Source organism: Pseudophryne corroboree, chromosome 10 (genome assembly GCF_028390025.1).
Source record: "Pseudophryne corroboree isolate aPseCor3 chromosome 10, aPseCor3.hap2, whole genome shotgun sequence".
Lineage (NCBI taxonomy): Eukaryota > Metazoa > Chordata > Amphibia > Anura > Myobatrachidae > Pseudophryne > Pseudophryne corroboree.
This window is the reverse complement of record NC_086453.1, coordinates 51,700,591-51,728,335: the sequence shown is the minus strand read 5'-3', so window position 1 is coordinate 51,728,335 and position 27,745 is coordinate 51,700,591. Positions and strand designations below refer to the sequence as shown.

Here is a 27,745-nt window from a genome sequence, read left to right as displayed (position 1 = left end):
GGTACAAGCTGGAATTCGAGACGTCTCCCCCCCGCCGTTTCCTCAAATCTGCCTTGCCAACAACTCCCTCAGGCAGGGAGGCAGTGCTAGAGGCAATTCACAAGCTGTATTCCCAGCAGGTGATAGTCAAGGTGCCCCTACTTCAACAAGGACGGGGTTACTATTCCACAATGTTTGTGGTACCGAAACCGGACGGTTCGGTGAGACCCATTTTAAATTTGAAATCCTTGAACACATATATAAAAAAATTCAAGTTCAAGATGGAATCGCTCAGGGCGGTTATTGCAAGCCTGGACGAGGGGGATTACATGGTATCACTGGACGTCAAGGATGCTTACCTGCATGTCCCCATTTACCATCCTCACCAGGAGTACCTCAGATTTGTGGTACAGGATTGTCATTACCAATTCCAGACGTTGCCGTTTGGTCTATCCACGGCTCCGAGGGTATTTACCAAGGTAATGGCCGAAATGATGATACTCCTTCGAAAAAAGGGAGTTTTAATTATCCCGTACTTGGACGATCTCCTGATAAAGGCGAGGTCCAGGGAGCAGTTGTTGGTCGGGGTAGCACTATCTCGGGAGGTGCTACAACAGCACGGCTGGATTCTAAATATTCCAAAGTCACAGCTGGTCCCTACGACACGTCTACTGTTCCTGGGGATGGTTCTGGACACAGAACAGAAAAAAGTGTTTCTCCCGGAGGATAAGGCCAAGGAGCTGTCATCTCTAGTCAGAGGCCTCCTAAAACCAAAACGGGTGTCGGTGCATCACTGCACGCGAGTCCTGGGAAAAATGGTAGCTTCCTACGAAGCAATTCCATTCGGCAGGTTCCATGCAAGAACCTTTCAGTGGGACCTGTTGGACAAGTGGTCCGGATCGCATCTTCAGATGCATCGGCTGATAACCCTGTCTCCAAGGACCAGGGTGTCTCTGCTGTGGTGGCTGCAAAGTGCTCATCTTCAAGAGGGCCGCAGATTCGGCATACAGGACTGGGTCCTGGTGACCACGGATGCCAGCCTTCGAGGCTGGGGGGCAGTCACACATGGAAGAAACTTGCAAGGACTATGGTCAAGTCAGGAGACTTCCCTACACATAAATATTCTGGAACTGAGGGCCATTTTCAATGCCCTAAGTCAGGCAAAACCCCTGCTTCAAAACCAGCCGGTACTGATCCAGTCAGACAACATCACGGCAGTCGCCCATGTAAACCGACAGGGCGGCACAAGAAGCAGGACGGCGATGGCAGAAGCCACAAGGATTCTCCGATGGGCGGAAAATCACGTGTTAGCACTGTCAGCAGTGTTCATTCCGGGAGTGGACAACTGGGAAGCAGACTTCCTCAGCAGGCACGACCTCCACCCGGGAGAGTGGGGACTTTATCCAGAAGTCTTCCGACTGATTGTAAACCGTTGGGAAAGGCCACAGGTGGACATGATGGCGTCCCGCCTAAACAAAAAGCTAGAAAGATATTGCGCCAGGTCAAGAGACCCTCAGGCGATAGCTGTGGACGCTCTAGTGACACCGTGGGTGTACCGGTCGGTTTGTGTTCCCTCCTCTTCCTCTCATACCAAAGGTACTGAGGATAATAAGGAGAAGAGGAGTAAGAACTATACTCATTGTTCCGGATTGGCCAAGAAGAGCTTGGTACCCGGAACTTCAAGAAATGATCTCAGAAGACCCATGGCCTCTGCCGCTCAGACAGGACCTGCTGCAGCAGGGGCCCTGTCTGTTCCAAGACTTACCGCGGCTGCGTTTGACGGCATGGCGGTTGAACACCGGATCCTGAAGGAAAAGGGCATTCCGGAGGAAGTCATTCCTACGCTGATTAAAGCTAGGAAAGAAGTGACCGCAAACCATTATCACCGCATTTGGCGAAAATATGTTGCGTGGTGTGAGGCCAGGAAGGCCCCAACGGAGGAATTTCAGCTGGGCCGTTTTCTGCACTTCCTACAGTCAGGGGTGACTAGGGCCTAAAATTGGGTTCCATTAAGGTCCAGATTTTGGCTCTATCGATTTTCTTCCAGAGAGAACTGGCTTCACTACCTGAAGTTCAGACTTTTGTTAAGGGAGTGCTGCATATTCAGCCCCCTTTTGTGCCTCCAGTGGCACCTTGGGATCTCAACGTGGTGTTGGATTTCCTAAAGTCACATTGGTTTGAGCCACTTAAAACCGTGGAATTGAAATATCTCACGTGGAAAGTGGTCATGTTGTTGGCCTTGGCTTCGGCCAGGCGTGTATCAGAATTGGCGGCTTTGTCATGTAAAAGCCCTTATCTGATTTTCCATATGGATAGGGCAGAATTAAGGACTCGTCCCCAGTTTCTCCCTAAGGTGGTATCAGCCTTTCATTTGAACCAACCTATTGTGGTGCCTGCGGCTACTAAAGACTTGGAGGCTTCCAAGTTGTTGGACGTAGTCAGGGCCATGAAAATTTATGTTTCCAGGACAGCTGGAGTCAGAAAGACTGACTCGCTATTTATCCTGCATGCGCCCAACAAGTTGGGTGCACCTGCTTCAAAGCAGACTATTGCTCGCTGGATCTGTAGCACGATTCAGCTTGCACATTCTGCGGCTGGACTGCCGCATCCTAAATCAGTGAAAGCCCATTCCACGAGGAAGGTGGGCTCTTCTTGGGCGGCTGCCCGAGGAGTCTCGGCTCTACAACTTTGCCGAGCAGCTACTTGGTCGGGGTCAAACACATTTGCTAAATTCTACAAGTTTGACACCCTGGCTGAGGAGGACCTAGAGTTTGCCCATTTGGTGCTGCAGAGTCATCCGCACTCTCCCGCCCGTTTGGGAGCATTGGTATAATCCCCATGGTCCTTACGGAGTCCCAGCATCCACTTAGGACGTCAGAGAAAATAAGATTTTACTCACCGGTAAATCTATTTCTCGTAGTCCGTAGTGGATGCTGGGCGCCCGTCCCAAGTGCGGATTGTCTGCAATACTTGTATATAGTTATTGTTTAACTAAAGGGTTATTGTTGAGCCATCTGTTGAGAGGCTCAGTTATTGTTCATACTGTTAACTGGGTATAGTATCACGAGTTATACGGTGTGATTGGTGTGGCTGGTATGAGTCTTACCCGGGATTCAAAATCCTTCCTTGTTGTGTCAGCTCTTCCGAGCACAGTATCCTAACTGAGGTCTGGAGGAGGGTCATAGAGGGAGGAGCCAGTGCACACCAGTTAGACCAAAAGCTTTCTTTTTGTTGTGCCCAGTCTCCTGCGGAGCCGCTATTCCCCATGGTCCTTACGGAGTCCCAGCATCCACTACGGACTACATATATTCTAATTCCTTGTGTTCTTTTGATGCTGTTTACCAGGCAAATATTACCTGGTGGTTCTATGCAGCAACTTCACTAGTTGTGTTCATATAATGTTTTGATAAACTAGTGGTAAGTGCGCAGTCCAGCATAGATGTGCAACCTCGATCCTTTAGTCCTCAATGCCTTCTGGAGGCATGATGTGAGTGTTGGTTTGTAATAAAGTGTATAGTATAATACAGTTAGCTATGGGACCTCAGAGTATGATGTGCCTATCATAGATGTACAATAGAGAGCTGCAAGCACTCATCTCTTCTGCTTTCTTCTGTCTGCAGGTCGAGATTTGGGAACAAGAGATGTCGGAGAGTCTCTATGTGCTCCCATTGTACTGTCCCAGGAACAGTCTGAGGAAGTTAGGAGACACATCCGTCTACTGGAGCAAAAGGTCCAGCAGCTCAAGGCAAGTGTCTTATACATGCGACTGAGAAGGAGTAGGACTGCTATGGGAGGACTTGTTATTGCTCCTTCATCAAAGCTAGTTACAGATGTGTTGGCTAAGCAGGTGGTAATTCAACTTCTTGTAGCTAACACTGCAGCTCGGTCTGAGTATGTATGAGTAGGTAAGAGGGGCTAAGCCATCCAATCCCAGCATTTAAACACTCACAGCAGCACAGAGTAGTAATCACTGCTCCTGTCAGACAGGTACAAGAAAACTGTGGAGTCAAATTAAAAGTAGTTCATGTGTCCAGCTGTGGTTATGTGTGGCAGCTAATAAGGGAAAGTAATGTGTGTATAGTACGGACTGATGAAGGCGTAATTGGGGCACACATTGCCGTGCTCACACTCTCCAAACATCAGTGCTCTGCGCTATATGCCTCACGTCTGACCACATCTGAATCGGGCCCCCTATCTGTAGGGCGTGTGTATGTTTTAAATATATAAGAGAACGTTAATAATAATTTGCTAATATCAGGCTGCTGTCTGTCCTTCTCCTTTAGGTGCTGGAGGAGGATTACAACCACCTCCAGAGGACCGTCACCAAATTCTCCATACCTCAGAGCAGTTTCACATGAAACGGGTAAGCTACGCCTGCGGCCAGTGTACCTACGGGGCATCGGAGAATAGTTTCTGTGGGACTTGGCAAAGGGATTGCAATTTGTGCCATTTAAAATGTTTATGCAGACATTTGCTGTAACCCTTAGCAACCTTACAGATTCCCTAATTCTACCTGGGCTGGCCATTCACAGGTTAATCATCGATGGTTCAGATCTGTGCATTGGGACTGTGGGAGCAACTATCGCACTACTTAAAGCAATGGCATTTTGCCATCATGCCACCCCTATCGATTGTTATGAACCGTAATTGGCCATCCCTGGTTTATACTATTGGTTGCTATGCGTTATAGTGGGTAGTTGCCATGCAACAACAAATGCCCCTCATTGGGGGTAAATTTACTAAGGTGGGAGTTTTTTTAGAACTGGTGATGTTGTTCATAGCAACCAACCAACCAGATTCCACTTAACATTTATCTAGCTGCTTCTAGAAGATAATAGATAAAATCTGATTGGTTGCTATGAGCAACATCACTAGTTCTAAAAAAAACTCCCTCCTTAGTAAATTTACCCTATTGCAGAGGTTCCCAAACGTGGTCCTCGAGGCACCCCAACAGTCCAGGATTTAGGAATATCCATGGCTTAGCACAGCTGGTTAAATCAAATTGACCAAGGTGCTAATTAAGTCACCTGTGGCCAAGCATGGATACATTTAAAACCTGGACCATTGGCGTGCCTTGAGGACCGCGTTTGGGAACCTCTGCCCTATTGTGTTTGTCCGCTTTCAGGCTGATTCCAGTACTGCGGGTAAGTGCATACGTCCGCTCACAGCTGGTGTGGCAGCTGCTGGATGACTGCTCTGTGAGGTCTCATAGTCTCCAGCTATGTGCTGGACGTTCTACTGTGATTCCATTTCTGTCCGATAGTAGACGCAATGCTGACGTAGGTGTGCTATCTCCAGTGATTAATGAAATCCTCATACACATTATAGATGACATGTCCCTGTTCCCGTTATGTGGCCTCTTTGGGATTTATGCTCTATGACTGAGCTGTACCAGCGATCTACCCATATGGTTTGTCTGTGCACGGGACAGGTGCACGGTCTCCTTGTGCCTCATGTTTAATATTGCCTCCAAAAATGTATATATATATATTAGATGGATACACTCTAATAAACAGTGTATCTAACCAGCAACAGAAACAGAGAAACTTTCATATAATGGGGCAGATGTATTAACCTGGAGAAAGCATAAGTAAGTGATAAACCAGTGATAAGTGGAAGGTGATAATGCACCAGCCAATCAGCTCTAGTATGTAAATTAACAGGAGCTGATTTGCTGGTGCCTTTATCACATTGTACTTATCACTGGTTTATCACTTACTTATGCCTCATCCAGGTTAATACATCTGCCCCAATGACCCCAACGAGGGTAAATTTACTGAAACTTCTAAGCTTGCAGTTGTTAACCAGAACAATCTGATTCTAGCTTTCATTTATTTAGGGCAGTTTAGAAAATGACATCTAGAACCTGATTAGCCGCAATAGGCAGCTTTTCCTTTCTAGATATACTAGTAAATCCAGTGTCTAAACTGCTTAAAGTACAGTTTTCCTTCTATCGTCATGTAAGTAGAGCTAGTGTATAAAATGCTAAATAACGTAATAAATTGTATTCTTGTTAACGACATTTACTTGCAGTTCAGATACACGTGCAGTATAAAAAATCCAGAAATGGGTTCTTATCTTAACTTAAGCTGGGTCATTAATGGGCTGTTATTACTTGTCCGTCATACAGGGAAACACTTTTTAACACAACACTGAAGGTCCCTGTTTCCCTGTGTTTATGCGAGAAGTGATTTATTATTACTGGTTTACTTTTTATTATCCCAATATTTATTTTTGTTGTTTTTTTTCTTCTTTTCAGGTCATGCCTTGAGTTAAAGACCCCTCTCCTCGCAGCACCATGTGGCACGCCCCCTGCCGAAAATTCCAGGGGCTGAACGCCTCTAGCGCTTCAGTTTCATCACTCCTGGGAGAGGACAATGGGGCAGGGTGGTATTCGTGGGACTAAATGGACTGCCAGTCATAGGAAGTGGGTGTGCAGCCTCGTGTTATTAGAGGGACCCTGTTTTATTTTTTGGTTGGATAACACACAAGTGCCTTATTTCCTTTTATATGTATTTTTTTCAGGGACCGTTGGGGGCGGGGGAGGGTGGGGCTGATGAATTCTCTATATATATTATGAAATCTGTTTTTAAAATATATATATATATATATATATATATCAGATATAGAGATTCTTATTGTAGCTGTACAGTAAAATTCTTTGCTTATTAGAAGAAGACTGGTTTTTCAGTGCCAACTCCCCACATACATTATATAAAGCTTTGCAAAGCCAAAACCTCGTCTGTATTTCCCATTGTTAGCGGATGGCAGTGTTACAGTTGGTATTGGATGCCTGGATCAGAATGGGGACAGAAAGTGCAGTGGTCTTGGAGTTTAAGGGTTGACGTGATGAGCTTTACGAAGAAAACGTGATGCAGTACGTTTGGTAACAGTTGGAGATGATGGTGTAAACTTTATACAGGAATAAGATTATCCGTGGGTTTATATTGGATTATCAGTCCCCAAAAGAGCTTTTTGGTTCATTATAGAACTAAGTAATGTATTTTGTAATGTATTTTTGTGTATCTCTTGTGCTTTAGGAATGAAATGTTCATCCTGACGAGTAAATTATCGGCAGGGAATTAATATTCCAATTTTTACATTTTTGTACAGTATAGTCCCCCTGTACGGGACTGGTAGTAAAACACCGACCTGTGATCCCAAAATCTTCTGTATAGGATTAGGCGTAAGATACGTGTTGGTGATAATGTTGTGGAGGGTTGAAACGTATGTGTATAAAACAGGTGGTCTAGATTAGTGTTCCATGTATGTGGTCAGCAGCCCTATAAACTAGCAATGTGCGTAGACTCATTGTAATCCAGGCATCTGCTCTGTAACATGTAGAATTATTGTGTTGATGGCTTGCAACCCCCACCAAATAAAGTAAATACCCCTGCTTTGGGTGCAAACATTGTCTAAGAGAAGACGAAGAAAACCTGCGACTCTGCAGTTGCGGTAGAACTACGTCCTATGTACTAGACTTTGGCAGGTAGAGTATGCTGGGACTGGTAGTTCTACTGCCTCTAGAAAGGTACATGTTTCCTGACTCTGATGTAAGGGAATCTGTAAATCACTGAACACAGATCTGAAGGTGGGTTATGTAATTATAATATATTATTGAAGCTTTTGGGTTGTATTTTAGGAGGTGTGTTGGGGAGTATGATATGCCAGTGAGATGTATTTTTAGTGTATGCCAAAGACCATTTTTCGGAAACTGTTACTTTGAAAAAAAAAAAAAAAAAAGGGCTCAAAAAATAAAGTTTTTGTTTTTTTCTTTCTTGTTTTTTCTGTGTCTGCTCATTGGCTGATTTTCTTCGATACAGGTCACCAAATCGTCCCATAATACAAGAATAGAGAAAGGTCTGTTCGGTCTTCCTTTATTGCTCGGCTGTGAGATTTCTCCCACCTGTTTTATTCACAAGAAAACACCAGCAGTTTTTAAAAATATTTTTTCCACTCCCTCACCTCCAAAACCTCCCACCATTACCACCTTTCCCTCCCAAGAAAACGTACCACATATACATCTTGACAGAAGACTCGATGAGAAGTATGGTGGGCAGATGATCAGACACACAATAACATGGATATGATACACGGCTGAGGCACAAGATTTGACATATTTGCCTGTATTGACTATGCAGGTTGTGTGCGGGCCGAAGTAACCCCACGCACGTACATTATATTGAAAAATATGGGGCTCGGCCTGGATCATCCAGTATCCAGTAAGCAATGGGGGGTTCAGTTTACCGTAACTAGTTATTGTGTTCTTTTTTTGGACAAATGGTAAGGATACCCCAAACCAAAAGGATACCTAGGACCTCATGGGATTTTCATCAGGCTCTGATAGTGCCCCAGGTAATTAAATAAGCCACATAGTACCATGTATACTATACCACATAGCAGCAAATCAAATAGCTGTCATTTTAGTAGTAATTTCCAAAATGAAAGCTTAAACCTAATTTGTTGCTTTGGGATACACTATATTATAAAATAATCCCCTATGTGTTAATGGTGGGAGGGATATCACATTAAACACTTGGGGGTGTATTCAATACCTGTAAGATCCTTTCCGATGGAAAGGATTCGACAGGTCAGTATTCAATGAGCTGGCCAAATCCGACTGTCTGATTTGGCCGCTCCTGACAGCCAATCCTCACACGTCCGTGCCGCTCCGTCCCGACAGCTGCTCCTCACCTGTCCACGCCACTCCATCCTGGCAGCCGCTCCGTCCCCGCTAACCTGTCCCCCATCTCATCTCCATGATTCTGACATTGTCAATCCGACTTTAAAAAAATTTGACTTGACATTGGCAGAACCGGAATCAAAACCTGTCAGATTTGGCCGCGAAACACGTGGATCCGCGGCTAATCTGACAATCCACGTGGTTTCCAACAAGTCGGGAATTCCCGACTTGTCTGAAAAAATGGCCCGGTATTGAATAGGTCGGAACCCCTTCCGACTTAAATCTGTCGGAAGCTGTTGTCTTTACCGACATGACGGCGGGTTCTGACACTTATTGAATATAACCCTAAGGGGGAGATATACTAAGAGTGATAAAAGTGGAGAAGTGAGGCAGTGGAGAAGTTGCCCATGGCAACCAATCAGCTGCTCTGTATACTTTTATAATATGAAAATTATAAATGTTACGTGACTGCTGATTGGTTGCCATGGGCAACTTCTCCACTGGCTTAACTTCTCCACTTTTATCACTGCTTAGTACATGTGCCCCATAGGGCGGTATTCAATTCTTTCCACCCCCTTCTGTTTCTGCTGATGGGTATGGTATCATCATTTCAGATCACCACCCCTGGGGTAGTGAGGCACCCAACCCTTTATGCATTACTATGGGCACAATATGTGTGGTAACTGGGATCACTTTAGAAAGGAGATTGGGCGTGATATATCATTTGAATACCGCCCATATTGTGTTGTAATAAACCAAATAAAAAATACATCCTTAACACATAAGAACATAATGGATGAGATTCAAATGTTAGGAAAAAAACAGACTCCCAACTGACTTTTCAAACATTTGAATTCCACCCATAGAACGTTTATACAGGTGTAAGTGTCTGCCTGTAAATTAAATTGATTTATTTATTAATTAGCTATGGTCGTATTTTCTTTCACTTTTTAATGCCGTATCAACCAAAATTGATTTGTGGAGCATTTAAATTGTAAGCTGGATAAGTTAGGAAGAAGTTAACAGATTTTAATTGAAGTGGGTGAGCGGGTGATAAAATAATTGCCAGTCACTATTTCTTCCGCTGCCTTCTGGTGGAAATAAAGAGCATCCTAAAGCTGTTTGATAAAAATAAAAAAAAATCTTCATGTCTACATTATAATTGTGCTGTTCCCTTTCCGTATAGTGTTTTCATACCCCCAACCCCCCTCAGTGGCTTTTACTCAGTTCTGACGGTCACTGCCCCACCTTGACACGGTAACAGACTGTGCTAGACCGTTTAGTGTAGCATTGTAGAATGAATAACCGGGATCGGTATGTTATACCGCCAATTGGGATGACAAATATCCGTATACCAACATCAGCATCCCAAGCAGTGGCATGCCGGCAGGGGGGTGAGCGCAACAAAGCCCCTTGCGGGCTCTCCACAGCTTCTATTCCCAATATGTGGGTGTGGTGGACACCCATAGAGGGGGAAACACCTACCTCGTTGGGATCCTGGCAGCGGTATTGCGACAGCTGGGATTCCGATGAGCGGTATAATGACCGCATACCAAATAACCTACTGTAATTCTATAATGATGATGTCATCTGAGCATGTGAATAAAAAGAGGGATTGAGATCACCTTTAATTATATATAATTGGCTATTTAAGAACTGTGCCCAAGTTGTCAGAAAGCGGCTTCTAAACTTGAAACATATAAGAGATATTTAAATAACATTATTTTAGGATTCTCCTGAACCATTGACGGTACAGTCTATGTATATTGTGCTTGGGGTGGGATTGTGTAGTTCAAATAAATAAACAGATTCTCAATAGAAATATATAAACACTTGGCAACCTCTTATCTGCTGGCCCCCCACACACACTCACCCCTTTACCCACCAGTATGTCTCCAGCACATGAGTATGCCGCTTTGAAGGCTGATATTATTCTGAGGTTCATACACTGTAATGCCATCTGCCGTAGCATAAACGTTTTAATGGCCTAGCTATATGAATTCCTTTTTCCTAATTGTGTTGCACTACCTACTATGGGCGAGGCCACTTTGTAAAGTACCCATAGATTGCCAGACAGATCTAATTACTCCTTTGTAACCTTCTGGCAAAAAAAGCAACACAGACCCTATGTAGAGAATGCCAGCTTGCTTTGTGGATCTGCATATCAGCATCTATGTACACTACTGGCCTTATGGCAGGTGCAGTTTCTCCGCCTGGGTATGGCCTCCTATGTGTACACCACCACTTTCAGGGACACGTCTGCAACACTCTCATAACACACAGCAGCTCTGTGTGGCTTTTTAGCAGTGGCCGTTGCCTTCCAATCACTGCCCTGCTACCGTACGTCTTTATTTCATCTGCGACTCTACGTACAACCTCAGGAGGCACGCGCAGGAGAACACTGGCTGCGTGAATATCGGCATAGCATGTGACTCAGACCTTTCTGTGTGCTATGGCAGTATATAAGGCAATGCAGGTTCTCCGTATGTTGCTGCTTCCTACCCCATTATCCATGGAAGTTCTCATGGATTGCTGAACAGTGCCGCGGTAGCCCGCTGCCCTCATTTATAGGTTGCCACTCAAGTGACTTTGGAAATGATTACTATTATTAGACCTTCGTCTTGTGGGTGAAGTCGGGTAGTCACAATTACATCTAGTGCAATTATATTGGCACTTTATGAATAATTGACAATGCAGATCAACAACCTTTACAATTTTCAGAATGAACCCTGTAAGTACAGGTCTTACTACCAATGTATTGTACCAAAGGTTTCATCATTTGTTTGTTTTTACACAGTCCCATACAAGTGGTTTTTGGGATGAAGGCGTTGGCGAAACACACGGTTTGTCCCCTATATATCCATATAGTTATATATTTATAAATATTTATAATTTGTACATTTAGTTATAGTTTCTGTTTAGGTCTAGCTGAGAGGAGCGCTGGTTTCTCTGGGGCAGTTTTGGCAGCTGTTGCTTTGGGTCGATCATCCTCTATTCGGCTTCGTCCAACCGAAGATCCTGGGCAGGGCGGGCTGTAAACGCACCCTTCCGCCTCCGAGCTGCAGTCGCTTACATCCGTTATTTCCAGGTCAGAGTCGGATTCTGGCTCCTGCTTCCCTTCAGGCTGGTCTACTCTGTCTCTTCTAGATGCCCCCACTCCCCCTAGATCTCCGCTTCCTCTCACAGGCAGAGGGTGGGAATTTAAACTGGTGCAGAGCCTTTGGGGTATGCCTTGCAAGAGGGTGGCAGACCTGTCTATAGACTCCCCTGGAAGCAGGGAGATGGGAGGAGGAAGTTGGGTGAGTGAGCTGGGGTAGAAGTGTGGTGGGTAGAGGGATGTGGGCAGCTTGGAGCCGGTTAAGGGGAAAGTGCTGGAAAGGTATGGGTTAAATCCCCATGGGTAATCGGGAAACGGGGAGTTTCGGTTGTATGGGGGCAATAACGCTGTAGGCTTAGTGTAACCAGAACCTGGAACGTAAAATAGAGATCAGTCAGTTCTACAGATCAGATGCTATTATGTACATGTTTGTAGCAATCGGACAAGAAGTTATTTATATAACACATATTGTGCGGCGCTTTACACAGAATATTTAGCTCATTCATTAATCAGTCCTGTCCCAGCGGAGCTTACAATCTATGTTCCATATCATAAAGACACACACATACTGTACACTAGGTTTTATATTTTGCTAGAAGCCAATTAACTTACCAGTATGGGGCCCTACACACTGGCCGACCCGCCGCCGAGCTGCCCGACGGCGGATACGGCCGACAAGCGACCCGGCGGCGGGGGGGGAGTGAAGTTTCTTCACTCCCCCCGTCACGCGGCTCCATAGAACTGCAGGCAAATATGGACGAGATCGTCCATATTGGCCTGCATGCACAGCCGACGGGGGACCAGCGATGAACGAGCGCGGGGCCACGCATCGTTCATCGCTGGAGCCTCCACACTGAAAGATATGAACGAGTTCTCGTTCATTTATGAACGAGATCGTTCATATCTTTCAAAAAATCGGCCAGTGTGTAGGGCCTATAAGTTTTTGTGGGTTGGGTAGAAAATGCAGGTGGTCAGAATCCAGACTGTTCCAATGCCGACTGATCCCAGTGGATATACTAACCCACCCTAACTGTCCCCTCCCCCTAGTGCTTAACGCTAGGCCCCCTTCCCCCATCGCAGCCTAACACTAACCCTCCCCCACTGCCTAACCTTTATACTCGCTGTCGGAATCGTGACTATATCCGTTTTTGGATGTTGGAGGAAACCCACTCAGACACGGGCAGCACTCCACACACAGAGTCCATGACCAGGGATTATACGCATGACCTCAGTGCTGTGAGGCAATAATATTACCCACTATGAGAACTGCTGATTGGCTTCTTTACAGAGCAATATCTTAAAAACACACTGGGAAAGATAAAGCAATGTGCTTAGTAAAAGTTGCAGAATGGTGCACACCAGCTAATAAATGAATGGTCTGACAGATAGTAAACTTTTAATAAATCATGAGAACACGTACAGGAAAATGGACAGCGGGGCACTTGGTGGGGGTACCCTGGGGGTGGTGGTCCAGGGGCAAATCAAATAATTTATGGTCCATGTAATAGGCAAAACCAGAGCTGGTGGCTGCCAATCATAAAATACATGGACAAGCAGAAGCCCAAGCATAAAAATGTATATTGTATCTATAGTGTACCGTGAAGTACAGTATCTATATATATATATAATAATATATATATTTGGCGCTTTGTCACAACCTGCTATGACAAATGAAGCTGCTGCTAAAAATAGGGATAGTCAATCCCTCAAACAGAAAATACAAACAAACAATGCATATAGCAGCAAGTCTCGGTTTGGATAGTTCTTATTTCAAAGAGATAATACATGAGTCACTGGAGGACTTAGTGTCCTGGAATAAATTGTAGCCAGAGTCCTCACCAGAGCTGGTGAGGGATTGAAGGAGGTTGGTCTGGAAAATGTCTGTACACCTGACACGTTTCACCGTGCCTAGCAGCTTTTTCAAATGAAAAAGCTGCCAGGCGCAGCAAAACGCGTCAGGTATACAGACCGCAATGGGAACCGCACTCAACATTTTCCGGACCAATATCCTTCAATCGACCGCCTATTTATGGAAGTCATCTATCGGCATTTTGGACACTACCATCTAGGGTCACAGCTCTGGCTACAATTTATTCCAGGACACTAAGTCCTCCAGTGACTCAGGTATTATCTCTTTGAAATAAGAACTATCCAAACCGAGACTTTCTGCAAAGTGGCGTACAGGGACGTGCTATAAAGGGAATGGATCTTTGAACTGTGCTGGCTACAGATACCCAGTTGGTGTGGTCGTTTTTTAAATTCTTCAAATATTGCTTCTTATAACATTTGGAAGCCGAATTTTATGAAATAAATATGTTTTTTTATCTAATTATGCAGATGTGACATTTCATCAACATAAGCGCTGCTATATGCATTGTTTGTTTGTAGAAGCCCAAGCATGTCCACCAACACATAACTGACCCTAGGGGTGACAGGTAAACACAATTGAATCATTTTTGATCCATTTCTCAATCAGAAACCTTTGGCCTGGGGGTGCAGTGAAACTAATGCTGATACTCTAAGGGGAGCCGTGATGGAAGAAAGTTTGGGCACCGCTGCACTAAAGGCTTCGGGTTCATGGCCTTACCTGAGTTCAGGAAAGGGAAAGCCGCTTCAAGGCGAAGTTTTTCTGTGTCTGGTGCAGAAAGTGGGCGATCTAATAGTGTAGGGCGATCGGTCGGAGAAAAGAGAGACTGCAGAGCCTGCAAAGAGAGGTCCAAATCATCAATAGGAACAGAACTCGTCCTCTTGTTAGTAGTTATAGGGAGATTTATTAAAGCTTCTAAAGGTAAAAAGGGAAACCTGGAGGTGTTACCCATTCCATCCAATCCACTTATAGCTATAATATATCAGGTATATTCTGTAATAAATAAATAAAGATACCTAGAATCTGCTATGGGCAACGCCACCAATTTTGGGTTTTAGACACGTGTGCTTCCTGTCAGACCATGAGTGCAGCCTGTGAAATTGTATGTATTTACTCATCTGGCTTCTGCCTTGGGATGGTCCATGAAAGATGCTTATGATGGGACAGCACTGTGAGTGGAGATAGAGAGGAAATGCCTCTGACCTGATCACTAATCTGTGTGCAGACAGGATGCTGTGGCTGTACAAGAGCTTCCTCTATAGGGGACGAGTAAGTGCATCATCCACCTCTGCCACAGTCACCAATTACAGTGACCTCTAATGCACCAATGTACAATATTGTCAGCGTAATCTCCAGCCCCCATTCTGTCTCTAGCAGTCAGTCCATGGTGTTAAGAACAAATCATTGGGCACAAGCTGTGGGTATGAAGCACTGAGGAGACAGGCTGGTACGATTTACTAACAGCATAGATTTAACTATAAGGGAATGTAAGTGTATATGAAGGCTTCAAACCATGCAGTAAATGATTGAAATACTACAACAAAGGGTCCAAACCTAACTGAACACAAAGGACGGTATTCAATTCTTTTCACCCCTTCCTTACCTGCTCTGTTTCTGCCGACGGGCGTGGTATAATCATTTCAGCTCACTACCCCCGCGGAAGCGAGGGCACCCAACATGTTACGTAGCTAAACCTGATTACTGTGGGCGTGATATGCGCGATAATGGGGATCACTTTAGAAAGGAGATTGGGCGTGATATATCATTTGAATATCACCCAAAGGGTCCATGGCACACAACAACCTACAGTGTGATCTCCCAGTTACACCCACTAAGCCCACATACATGTATGACCCAAAGCGGTGCTATTGTCATGTAGCGTATGATCACCAGAGCAGAGACATCTTCCCGTACCTGATGGCTTACCATATATTTTCAACTGTATGCAACGTCAGAAGCTTTTTTTTCTCTCCAAGATTTGATAAATCGCCCCCAAATGTATAAAAATATATAGTATTATTAAATATATATTATATTAATGATTTAGATGCACTGTATGCTCAGTTCCCCCCCCAGCCCCGATTGGTTGCTATGGGCAACACATCTCCAGGTGCACTTGTTGGAAACTGTCACATACTCTGAATGGCCATGATGCCGCTTTATAAACCGCCAGTGACCCCACTATAATATTCTCACACTACTCAGAAATGCCCCTCCGTGTTTTACACTCTAGCAAATCACTCTCCTTTTATGTGATGTAGTAGATGCAGAATTGAACGCCAGTTATTCACAACCACACTCCTATTGTGTGCGCATAACTAAAGGGTCTATGTACTACACCTTGGAGAGAGATAAAGTACCAACCAACCAGCTCCTAACTGTCATTTTTCAAACACAGCCTGTAACATGGCAGCTAGGAGCTGATTGTCTGCTATTTTATCTCTCTCCGCGGCGTAGTAAATGGACTCCTATGTCATAATCTGTAGATTTAGGTGACACGTTGCATTTAGCCTGGCGCCATGATTGGTGGTTCCCTCCTACCTCAGGGGTGAAGGGGTCATGTGAGAGGCCCCCAGGGAAGGGGCTCTGTCCGAGCAGCAGCGACGAATTGGCCATATCCAGTAGCGGGTAGTTGACCAGCACAACCTTACTGAAGTTAAACTTGTATGTAAAGCGTTTCCCCTTCGTCTTGTGCAGAATCCTCTTGTTGTAGTAATACCTAGAGCAGAAATAAGGGTATATTTATGGAGTATAGTCATATGTATCAATCAGTGAGAGGTGTCAATGAGCGTGTTTCCTTACCTGGCACCCAGGTCCTGTAATAACAACATACATCATGCACAATGGCTGTCAGGCCAAGCATGCCAGATAATACAGAATAAATACAGCGTACTAAGTATGTGACACACAGGGCACCCTAATAATAGGTCAGGAAGATGCCCCATTATCTACTTAGTTGGATGTAGGGAGTTATGTCTGAGCGTCTCCTATATTCCACCTATATGTGTTCTAGTCCGTTCTGCTGCCTTTTCCTGCAAGTATAGGATCCTGTGTAATTACCAACTCTCGGCCCTTCCCTGTTGGCCCTGCGGTAAAAGGACAGAAGCTGATTATACAGGGGCGCTACAAGGCCATGGGAAGTAGTGAAAGGGAAAGAAGACGAGAGAAAGAATGAAATCACCCATATAAGGGTATGTTTAGTATTTCCATTTCAGTTTTTTTTTTTTTTTTTTTGTATCAGCCTTTGGGGGAGATTTATCATATGTTGGAGAGAGATAAAGTACCAACCAATCAGCTTTTAACTGTCATTCGACAGGCTGTATGCTCTACTGAAGCTTTGATAAATCTCCCCTTTTATAACTTATATATTTATGTTTAAACTTAATGTTACTTATTTAAATGAACAATGTTGAATAATGGTCATTGATTTTTGGTGAATTAGAGGAACACATCTCACATTAGAACAGTAGCCAACGCGGAAGAGTCAGCGCAGTACTGGGGAATTACAGTGGTACCTGTGTAATTAGCAAGAACGTTTCTTTCTTTTTCATCCACTAGGGGTCACTGGAGTACTCTTGGGATATGGACGGGCTTCCGTAGGAACAGCACTGAATATTTAAATTTAGAACACTCCACCCCTCCATATCCCCGAGTACCTCAGTGTTTTTTCTGTGCTCGATAGCAACAGTTCGTTTGTGGCTGGGTCCACAATTACTTTGAATATTTTTATTTTTATTTCTATTTTATACATCCCTTTCCCCCTTCCAAAAGGCAGGGTCAGGGATAGTGCAGCTGCTGATAGCAGCAGGGGCGTGTCGGGCCTCTCTGAAAGAGCTCCCTCACAGCCACACACACATATCTCCTGCTCAAGGCTGGCCGGCGCTTACTGAGAAGCCCCGTCGGAGCCTCCTCACAGAACAGCAAGAAGTGCAGGTATGTGAGGGGTGAGAACGGGGCGGTCAGCTTCCGCTGCCGCCCCGAGGTGTGGGGAAGGCGCTGGTTTCTTTCGGCTGACTGACACCCGCCGCAGCTGCTCCGGCCGCCGGGTATCATAGCCGCCCGCTGCTCCGGCCGCCAGGTCTCATAACCGCCCGCTGCTCCGGCCGCCACTTCTTACAGCCCCAACACTGCTCCGGCCCCGCGTCTCGGAAGTCGCCGCTGTTCCGCCCGTCGCTTCTCCCGCTGCACCGGCCGCCGCTTGTTCTAACACCGCTGCTGCCCGGTAATCATAGCGCTTCACACGCGCTCCCAGTCTTCCAGGTCCCGGCGCAGGGGTGCCCGCTGCCCGGCCCGCACTGCACGCAATGGAGATGCGAGGGGGGGGGGGAGAAGGGACAGCAGCAACATCAGGCTGTTGATAGTATAGCACACATATATATATAGATATATAATGATGTTTTATACTGGCAGGGAGGCTGTTTATAAAATCAGTATGAAACTGCACTGTGATTTATATGTGAGAGCATGGAAGCCATTTTAACCATGCTTCCTGTGTCTTCCTGCTGTGATTCCAGAACGTTCCAGTACTACATCTCTACTCCACCGGAGGCGCAGGGGTGTTAGTGGGAATTTGGGATCACATTTCATAGTACTGGCCACGTGTACTGCACTTGGCCAGATATATATACAGAGACACCTTACTACTATTTTACTGAGTCGTGCAAGTGTCTGTTTTTTGTGTATTGTATTGTCTGTCGCCATAATGAGTAAGGCACCAGCAAAAACTAAAAAGCATAATTGCAAAGTCTGTAGCAGTGTGTTACCGGATGGATCTACCACATGTACAGTATGTTTTGTGGATTCGGTTCAGAATACCATTTCTGCTCCAGTTTTACAACCAATGTCCTCACCGGACCCTCCGTGGGGTATGTTAGTAAATGTACTGGATAGGTTACAATCAGAATTGACCGCCGCTCGTCAGGAGCGGGAAACGGCAAGATCTGAGTCTAGGGTGAGACCGCCAGAACTACCGGAGGCGTCTCAGCCTTGCGTAAGGTCCAAATCCATTTTGGGTAAACGGGATAAATTTCATATGTCTTATGATTTTCCAGTTTCTGCTATGTTGCATTCTGACGATTCCATGCCTGACCTCACGGAACAAGATGAGGGTGAGGAGGGCGAAGTGGAGTCAGATGGCGAGGATTTTAACAGTTCCGGCATTGATGATCTCATCAGAGCGGTACGTCAGTCTCTGAAGTTTACTGAAACTGAGGAGCTTCTCACAAATGATCAGGTCGTATTTACTAAACGACAAAAAACTCCAATAAGTTTTCCTGTGTCGGAATCTCTTAATCAGATGTTAGTAGAAACACGACAGAATCCAGATAAACGGTTTTCTATACCTCGCAGATTTAAGTCTAGTTACCCGTTTCCAGACTCGGTAACGTGTACATGGGAGAATCCACCAATAGTTGATTCTTCAGTGTCGAAGCTTACCAAGAAATTAACCATACCAGTGCCAGCAGCTACTACGCTTAAAGATCCTTCATATCGCAAGATAGAAACTATGCTAAAATCCATGTATGTAGCAGCAGGTGTGATGCTGAGACCTGGATTGGTTGGCATTTGGGTCACTAAGGCGCTCATAGTATGGCTTACAGAACTCAAATCTGCTTTACATGACGAAAACCTGATACTTCTTGTAAATCAAATGAGTGAGGCTGTAGAGTATCTCTGTACAGCGTCTACTGACGTCTGTCAGCTCACTTCTCGTATTTCGTCGTCGCTAGTTACGGCACGAAGAGCACTCTGGCTGCGTGCTTATCATGCGGAGGCAGAGGTCAAACGAGGTATAGAGGCGTTGCCGTACGATGGCAAGAAGTTGTTTGGTCCTGAATTGGACGCATGGATTGCTGAGGCTACGGGAGGTAAGTCTGTTTTCTTACCATTTCCTCCACCGGTATCAAGAAGGAGGTACGCTGGACCTTCGTTCAAATCCTTTAGACCTCAGTCCTTTCGAGGACGTGGCAGAGGAACAGCCACGCCTGCTAGACGTGGTCGTGGACGTGGTTTCCAACAAACCAACACAAGTCGCCAGGACGCTAAGGTTACCGACAAGCCAGTGGCATGACGGGCTACCAGCCCATCTCGGTTCTCCGATTGTGGGAGCACGCCTTCAGACGTTCCATTTGGCGTGGTTCCACACATCCGCGGATGGGTGGATCCGCAATTTAGTGTTAAAAGGTTACAAAATAGAGTTCGACTGTCTTCCGCCTCTGCGGTTTTTCAAGACAGGATTGCCTCTGTCGGACGACAAGAGGACGGTTCTGCAAATTGCCATTCAGTCCCTACTGGATTCGGCAGTTTTGATTCCGGTCCCTGTACACCAACAGGGTCAGGGTTATTATTCAAGTCTGTTTGTGGTACCGAAGCCAGATGGCTCAGTCAGACCAATATTGAACTTAAAGGGTCTCAATCAGTACGTAACTTACTACAGATTCAAAATGGAGTCTCTGCGTTCGGTGATTGCGGGTTTAGAGCCAAAGGAATTTATGATTGCGCTAGATCTCAAGGATGCGTACTTACACATTCCAATTTGGCAGCCTCATCAGAAATTCTTACGGTTTGCAATACGCCAGAACCATTACCAGTTTCAGGCTCTACCGTTTGGCCTGTCATCAGCGCCTCGGGTATTCACCAAAGTGATGTCTGTGATGATAGCTCATCTCATATCCCTGGGAGTGACAATAGTTCCGTATTTAGACGATCTGCTCATCAAAGCTCCGTCTCAACAGATACTTCTCCAACATGCGCTGCTAACATACGATGTACTGGTTCACCACGGTTGGATTGTCAACTTCAAGAAATCACATCTAATTCCGTCTAAACGCCTTCAATTCCTAGGTATGATTCTCGATACGGTCAATCAAAGAATTTACCTACCACAGCAGAAGGTACAAATTCTACGACATCTAGTACAATTAGTGCTCAAGCCACGCACAGTGTCTGTACACTTGTGCATTCGCCTCTTAGGCACAATGGTGGCAGCTTTCGAAGCGCTTCAGTTCGGAAGATTTCACTCGCGTCCATTTCAACTGAATGTGCTCGCCCAGTGGTCGGGCTCGCATCTGCAGATTCACCACAGGGTGAGGTTGTCGCCAAGGGCAAGAGTATCTCTGCTCTGGTGGCTCAAGGAACACAATTTAACCGCAGGAAGACGGTTCGGAGGCTGGAATTGGATAATTCTAACTACGGACGCCAGTCTCAGAGGTTGGGGAGCGGTAATTCAAAATTGTCAGCTCCAGGGTCTCTGGGCGGATCACGAAAAATTGCTGTCTATAAATGTTCTGGAACTCCGCGCAATTTACAATGCGCTACGACAAGCAGTACACATGCTTCGCTCTCAGCCTGTCCAAGTGCAGTCAGACAATGCGACGGCGGTCGCATACATCAACAAACAAGGAGGAACGAGAAGCCGCATGGCAATGCGGGAAGTAGCTCGAATCCTCAATTGGGCGGAATGCCACCAGGTGATGTTGTCGGCCGTGTTCATTCCGGGAGTGGACAACTGGGAAGCGGATTATCTGTCGTCGGGATTTTCATCCAGGCGAATGGGCATTAAATCCAGAAGTGTTTCACATGTTGGTTCAGAGATGGGGTTATCCTCAGGTGGACCTGATGGCGTCTCGACAAAATCACCAAACGTTCCAGTATGTGTCCAGAACAAGAGATCCAAAGGCAGTGGCGGTGGATGCTCTCACTGTCGCGTGGCCGTACAGTCTTGTGTATCTGTTTCCACCGTTTCCGTTGCTCCCTCTGGTGCTAAAACGGATCAAAAGAGAGTCTGTCACAGTCATACTAGTGGCGCCTCATTGGCCTCGGAGAGCTTGGTTCTCGGATCTCCGAGGACTACTCGCAGACGATCCTTGGCCGCTCCCACTACGTCCAGACCTGTTACAACAGGGTCCGTTCCTTTACCCCGATTTAGCGTGGCTGCGTTTGACGGGGTGGCTGTTGAGACCGCCCTCTTAAGAGAGGGCATTCCAGATTCGGTTATACCAACCATGTTACGAGCTAGGAAGCCGGTTACGGCAGCTCATTATTACAGAATATGGCGTGCCTATATAGGTTGGTGTGAAGCTCGGAAGTTTCCGACATCATCTTTCAAGTTATCCCGCCTTTTGTTGTTTCTACAAACAGGGTTAGATGGAGGACTGCGTTTATCTACACTAAAGGTGCAGGTATCTGCTTTGTCAATTTACTTTCAAAGACGATTGGCTCTATTGCTGTCTATACGCACTTTTCTCCAAGGTGTCCTCAGAGTACAGCCTCCATTCATTCCACCTACAGCGCCATGGGACTTGAATCTGGTTTTAGAGTTCTTACAGTCTTCATATTTTGAACCCTTACAGCAAGTGGATATAAAGTTTCTCACTTGGAAAACAATTTTTCTTCTAGCCTTAGCTTCGGCAAGGCGTGTTTCGGATTTGGGTGCCTTGTCATGCAAGTCACCGTATTTGGTGTTTCATGATGACAGAGCGGAACTTCGGACGAATCCCGCTTTCTTACCAAAGGTAGTGTCATCTTTTCACATCAATCAACCAATAGTAGTTCCTGTGTTGACAGCACATTCTGGAACTCTGGATGTGGTACGCGCATTACGCGTTTATGTATCCCGAACGTCTTCAGTTCGTAAGACGGATACGTTGTTTGTTCTCTATGATGCTGCCAAGATGGGTTGGCCAGCGTCTAAACAAACCTTATCCAGATGGATAAAACTAACCATACGTCAGGCTTACCTTCATGCTAGGTTACAACCACCTACATCAGTAACCGCTCATTCCACACGTTCTGTGGGATCTTCATGGGCAGCTGGTCGGGGAGCTTCTACGACGCAGCTTTGCCATGCGGCTACATGGTCTTCAGTGCACACGTTTGTGCGCTTTTACAAGTTTGATACGTTTGCGGCATCAGCATCTAGTTTTGGCCGCCTAGTGTTACAGGTGCCAAACAGCTCTCCCGCCCACGGGGGAAGCTTTGGTACGTCCTAAGAGTACTCCAGTGACCCCTAGTGGATGAAAAAGAAAATAGGATTTTGGTACTTACCAGGTAAATCCTTTTCTTTGAATCCATAGGGGGCACTGGACGCCCACCCAGAGCAGTTTTACCTAGTTGTGGTGAGTTCTGAGGATCTTATGGTAACACACTTTCACCGACTGGTTCAAATTACAAGTGCTGGTTAGGGTGTCAACTGTTTAGTTGTCAGTAACGTTATGTGTCAACTTCGTTATTGTCCGTTATGTTATATGTAATACTCCATTGTCAACCTCTCTATAGTTCCTGTTCGGCTCAGTAAAAAACACTGAGGTACTCGGGGATATGGAGGGGTGGAGTGTTCTAAATTTAAATATTCAGTGCTGTTCCTACGGAAGCCCGTCCATATCCCAAGAGTACTCCAGTGCCCCCTATGGATTCAAAGAAAAGGATTTACCTGGTAAGTACCAAAATCCTATTTTTTACGCTTTATGCTAAGTCTACAGCCTTTTTTTATTTAATGGCATTACTGGGACAGGACATAAATAGGCTGCCCTGACGGGTCATTGTCAGTAACATCCCCATTATTATAAAGTGCAGAGGGGATGTTTGTGGTTTGATAAGTCAGCTGCTGTGTTCTGTACATAAAACTGCCTTTACTGCAGTGTGCTACCCCTTCCCAGGCTAACATTTGGTAATGAGTCTAGAGCCAGTTTGCGCTTCTCTTTTTCAAGTTTCTCTAGCACTGTGGTTTAACATCGCAGTAAATTGTGAAACCTAGGGCAGAATTCAATTGTTCCACCTACTGGCAGCCAGCAGATGGCGCCCCAATGGAGCTATTCAATTGATTCGATATTCGATGGCTGCCGGAATCTGCATTTCAGCTCGCTGCGCTCGCAACGCTGCAGGCTCGGTGGCGACCTGCGGTCGCCAGGGTTCTATTCCTACTCTATGGGTGTCGTGGACACCCACGAGTGGAAATAGTCCCTGTTGGTCGGCATGCCGACCATCGGGATAGTGAGGGGTCGGGATGGTGGAGGAGGTCATGTGACTGTCGGTCCCCCGACCGCCGGTCACATGAATACCACCTGGCAATCAGCTAACATAATGTGATATAAGTCATTTTGGGGACCATTTATCATTAATTGCATATTCAATGAGATCTGAACATGACATCAGCACCCAGGATCACATTGCAATATGCGATTGTACTGGCGATATATATATTTGACTGAGAAGCAGAACATACACAGGAGACAGCTGTAGTATTTGGATAGAGTGATTTTCAGAAGAAACTATTGTATGAAGGGAGGGATTTTCTACTAATAATTCAGCATATTATAACATCCCTGAGTAGATACCACTTTTGGAGATGCTAGTCAAAACACTGAATAACCCTGAGGAAGTTGCTACTTCTGTGAAACGTGTTGGTTGATTAACACAATTTTGAAAAGTGGGCACACTTGGTGTATATGAGCTCAAGTTTAAGAACATCTGGGCCGCCTATATCACTCTACATTTACTATATAAGATCCTTTTAAAACTTTTATGAATAAAATAATTTTGAAAGATATATACAGATATTGATTCTGCCTTTTGGGTGATATCAGGTGTGAGGGTCTCATTAAAGAAATATAAAGAAAAAATTCTCTCAATCCTCCGTCTCCAGAAAACACTTCCAAGGAACATATCCATCCAAGGTACTGAAGTCTTATTTCAACGTGTATACAGACATTGTGGCGGTGCGTCCTAAAGATTCCCAAATTCTACTGAAACCACATTAGTCCTTGAACTGGCAAAAGGATAGACTTTGGGATTGCAGCCTATATTGACTAAGTTTCACTGTTTTTATTGATTGCTTTCAAGATTTTAGTGCATTGTGGGTAATTGTGATTTTATATATATATATATCTCAGATCCAAATGCCCCGGCACTCCACTGACGTATCCAGGTCTATCTGTGCTCCGGTGCCCTCCTTAAAGGGATTACACCCCTAAGTATGCAGAGTATGGAGAGAGGCGGCACTCTGGAGGCTGGACAAAGTTAACTATCACCACAAAAAACGTGTTTATTCTGTCAATGTTTCGGGGCTCCTGCCTCTTCCTCAGGACATGTCTGAGCACAAACAAAACATGAAGTCAAAGGAATTGTCTGTAAACCTCAGAGACAGGTTTGTCTCGAGGCACAAATCTGGAGAAGGGTACAGAACGATATCTGCTGCTTTTAAGGTCCCAATGAGCACAGTGACCACCATCATCCATAAATTGAAGAAGTTCGGAACCACCAGGACTCTTCCTAGAGCTGGCTGACCGTCTAAACTGAGCGATCGGGGGAGAAGTCAGGGAGGTGACCAAGAACCCGGTGCTCACTCTGCCAGAGCTACAGCATTCCTCTGTGGAGAGAGGAGAACCTTCCAGAAGGGCAACCATCTCTGCAGCAATCCACCAATCAGGCCTGTATAGTGGAGTGGCCAGATGGAAGCCACTCCTTAGTAAAAAAGCACATGGCAGACCGCCTGGAGTTTGCTAAAATACACCTGAAGGACTCTCAGACCATGAGAAATAAAATTCTCTGGTCTGATGAGACAAAGATTGAACTCTGTCGTGAATGCCAGGCGTCATGTTTGGAGGAAATCAGGCACCGTTCAACGCTGTGAATGTCCTTGAGTGGCCCAGCCAGAGCCCAGACTTGAATCCGATTGAACATCTCTGGAGAGATCTGAAAATAGCTGTGCATTGACACTTCCCATCCAACCTGATGGAGCTTGAGAGGTGCTGCAAAGAGGAATTGCCCAAAGATAGGTGTGCTAAGCTTGTGGCATCATATTCAAAAAGACTTGAGGCTGTAATTGCTGCCAAAGGTGCATCAACAAAGTATTGAGCAAAGGCTGTGAATACTTACGTACATGTGACTTCTTAAGTTTTTTATTTTGAATAAATTTGCAAATATCTCAAAAACAACTTGTTCACATTTTCATTATGAGGTATTGTGTGTAGAATTTTGAGGGGGAAAATTAATTTATTCCATTTTGGAATAAGGCTGTAATATATATATATATATATATATATATATATATACACAATCAACCCTCAGGAACACCATCGGGGCTTGCAATGAAATAAGACCTGTAAATTGATTTGCTTACAAGGAAACTGTTGTCCTAACATGGAGAATACTTTGCGGAACCGAACTGCAAGAGATTCACTCATCTTTAGATGGAATAGGAACCTGGGTAATAAATCATCACAAAACCACAGGAACATATGTTTAAAGAAAAATAAAATGTATATCTAGACATACACACACATAGCTCCCAACCTCCTCTCCAGAGAGACACTGCTGCATTCACAGGGCAAACATATCACCCAAGTGTTAGGCAAGAGAAGCTTTTTGAAATTAAATGTCAAAAGTAATTTTTCGACAAAGGGATGAGGAACCCCCTCCCTCCCTGCTTCACCCACAAGCCCCCCAGGGACCGTCTGGGCTTGCTCCACGTATGAACACTGCAGGCTCACAGTGAGGAACACAGCTACCCGGCATATCGCTTGTGTTTTCTCTACAATGGAGAAGTATGGTCTTAGAATTAGAAATCCATATTACTTTCTCGGTTCTCCGTCTATCCTTCCTCCTCTCCCTGGCCCTGTACAGTCTTCTGATGAGCTTCTAAATGAGCAGTTAATGATGCATTATTTATTTTCAAAGGAGTAGAAGTTAATCCATAATTGTGAGTTAAACTGGGCCCTCGGCTTTTCTCCTGTGTCTGTATCATTCTTTGTATCTCTCACTAAAGCTGGTTAATGTTTCACCAAAGGACCTTCTAGAATCTAGTCGCACTCGCCCAGATACTGAATCTGCTCTTCCTCCGTAGAGGTAGCTTGGCTACTTCAGTCTCAAAGAAGTCCAGGTCTCCTGTAGTACTTGATGACGGGACACAATAACTACTTTACTTCATCCAGAGATGGAGAGGCGTTATACTGTATTCTGTAAATTGCCAGGCTCTGAGCTGGATAAATGAGTGGGTGGCAACATTTAGGGCCCAAATCCCAACATTAGAAATGTGGCTGCGATCAGTCATTAAAAGCCACTGAACACTGAGATCTAGGGGATAAGAGGGGGCTCATGTGCAAGCTCGGTGAACACCCCCAAATCCCCCCCCCCACACACACAGACACGCGCGTTGATACGCGGTGAAGACTGTGGTCGGTGCCATTTTCCCAGTGATTTATTTACTGCTCATGCCCTGGTTCCGTTTTCCCGGAGATGTCCAAAGGTAAGTATATAGAATGGGTGCAGCGTGTACAGTGTGGACCCACCAATGGGCCTAATTCTGAGTTGATCGCAGCAGCAATTTTGTTAGCAGTTGGGCAAAACTATGGCCCTCATTCCAAGTTGTTCGCTCGCTAGCTGCTTTTAGCAGCATTGCACACGCTAAGCCGCCGCCCTCTGGGAGTGAATCTTAGCTTAGCAGAAGTGCGAACGAAAGATTAGCAGAATTGCGAATAGAAATCTCTTAGCAGTTTCTGAGTAGCTCCAGACTTACTCCTACACTGCGATCAGTTCAGTCAGTTTCGTTCCTGGTTTGACGTCACAAACACACCCTGCGTTCGCCCAGACAGTCCCCCGTTTCTCCAGACACTCCCGCGTTTTTCCCTGACACGCCTGCGTTTTTCCGCACACTCCCATAAAACGGCCAGTTTCCGCCCAGAAACACCCACTAACTGTCAATCACACTACGATCAGCAGAACGATGAAAAATCTTCGTTAGGTCGTGAGTAAAATACCAAACTTTTGTGCTAATTTACTTGGCGCAGGCGCACTGCGTACATTGCGCATGCGCAGTTTGTGTACATTGCGCATGCGCAGTTTGCGACTAATCGCTCCGTAGCGAAAAAAAATAACGAGCGAACAACTCGGAATAACCCCCCATGTGCACTGCAGGGGAGGCAGATATAACATGGGCAGAGAGAGTTAGATTTGGGTGGGGTGTATTCAAACTGAAATCTAAATTGCAGTGTAAAAATAAAGCAGCCGGTATTTACCCTGCACAGAAACAAAATAACCCACCCAAGTCTAACTCTCTCTGCACATGTTATATCTGCCTCCCCCTGCAGTGCACATGGTTTTGCCCAATTGCTAACAAACTTGC

General features: G+C 45.4%; 2 protein-coding genes across 10 annotated transcripts in view; one reads left to right on the top strand and one right to left on the bottom strand.

The window, feature by feature from the left end:
* ARHGEF1 (Rho guanine nucleotide exchange factor 1) overlaps positions 1 to 7,752 on the top strand; it is a 139,764-nt gene extending 132,012 nt beyond the window's left edge. For all 9 annotated transcript variants that reach the window (XM_063942377.1, XM_063942379.1, XM_063942378.1 and 6 more), the window contains 3 exons: positions 3,600 to 3,724; positions 4,263 to 4,342; positions 6,239 to 7,752. In XM_063942377.1, coding sequence (XP_063798447.1) covers positions 3,600 to 3,724; positions 4,263 to 4,337 — 200 coding nt within the window. In that variant the 3' untranslated portion in view covers positions 4,338 to 4,342; positions 6,239 to 7,752. The remainder of the gene's footprint in view (positions 1 to 3,599; positions 3,725 to 4,262; positions 4,343 to 6,238) is intronic.
* A 1,417-nt stretch (positions 7,753 to 9,169) lies between these two features.
* The window catches only part of ERFL (ETS repressor factor like), an 80,635-nt gene continuing 62,059 nt past the window's right edge, over positions 9,170 to 27,745 (bottom strand). The window contains exons 4-6 of the mRNA XM_063942373.1: positions 16,168 to 16,345; positions 14,347 to 14,461; positions 9,170 to 12,130 (exon numbers count right to left, since the gene is read on the bottom strand). Coding sequence (XP_063798443.1) covers positions 11,568 to 12,130; positions 14,347 to 14,461; positions 16,168 to 16,345 — 856 coding nt within the window. The 3' untranslated portion in view covers positions 9,170 to 11,567. The remainder of the gene's footprint in view (positions 12,131 to 14,346; positions 14,462 to 16,167; positions 16,346 to 27,745) is intronic.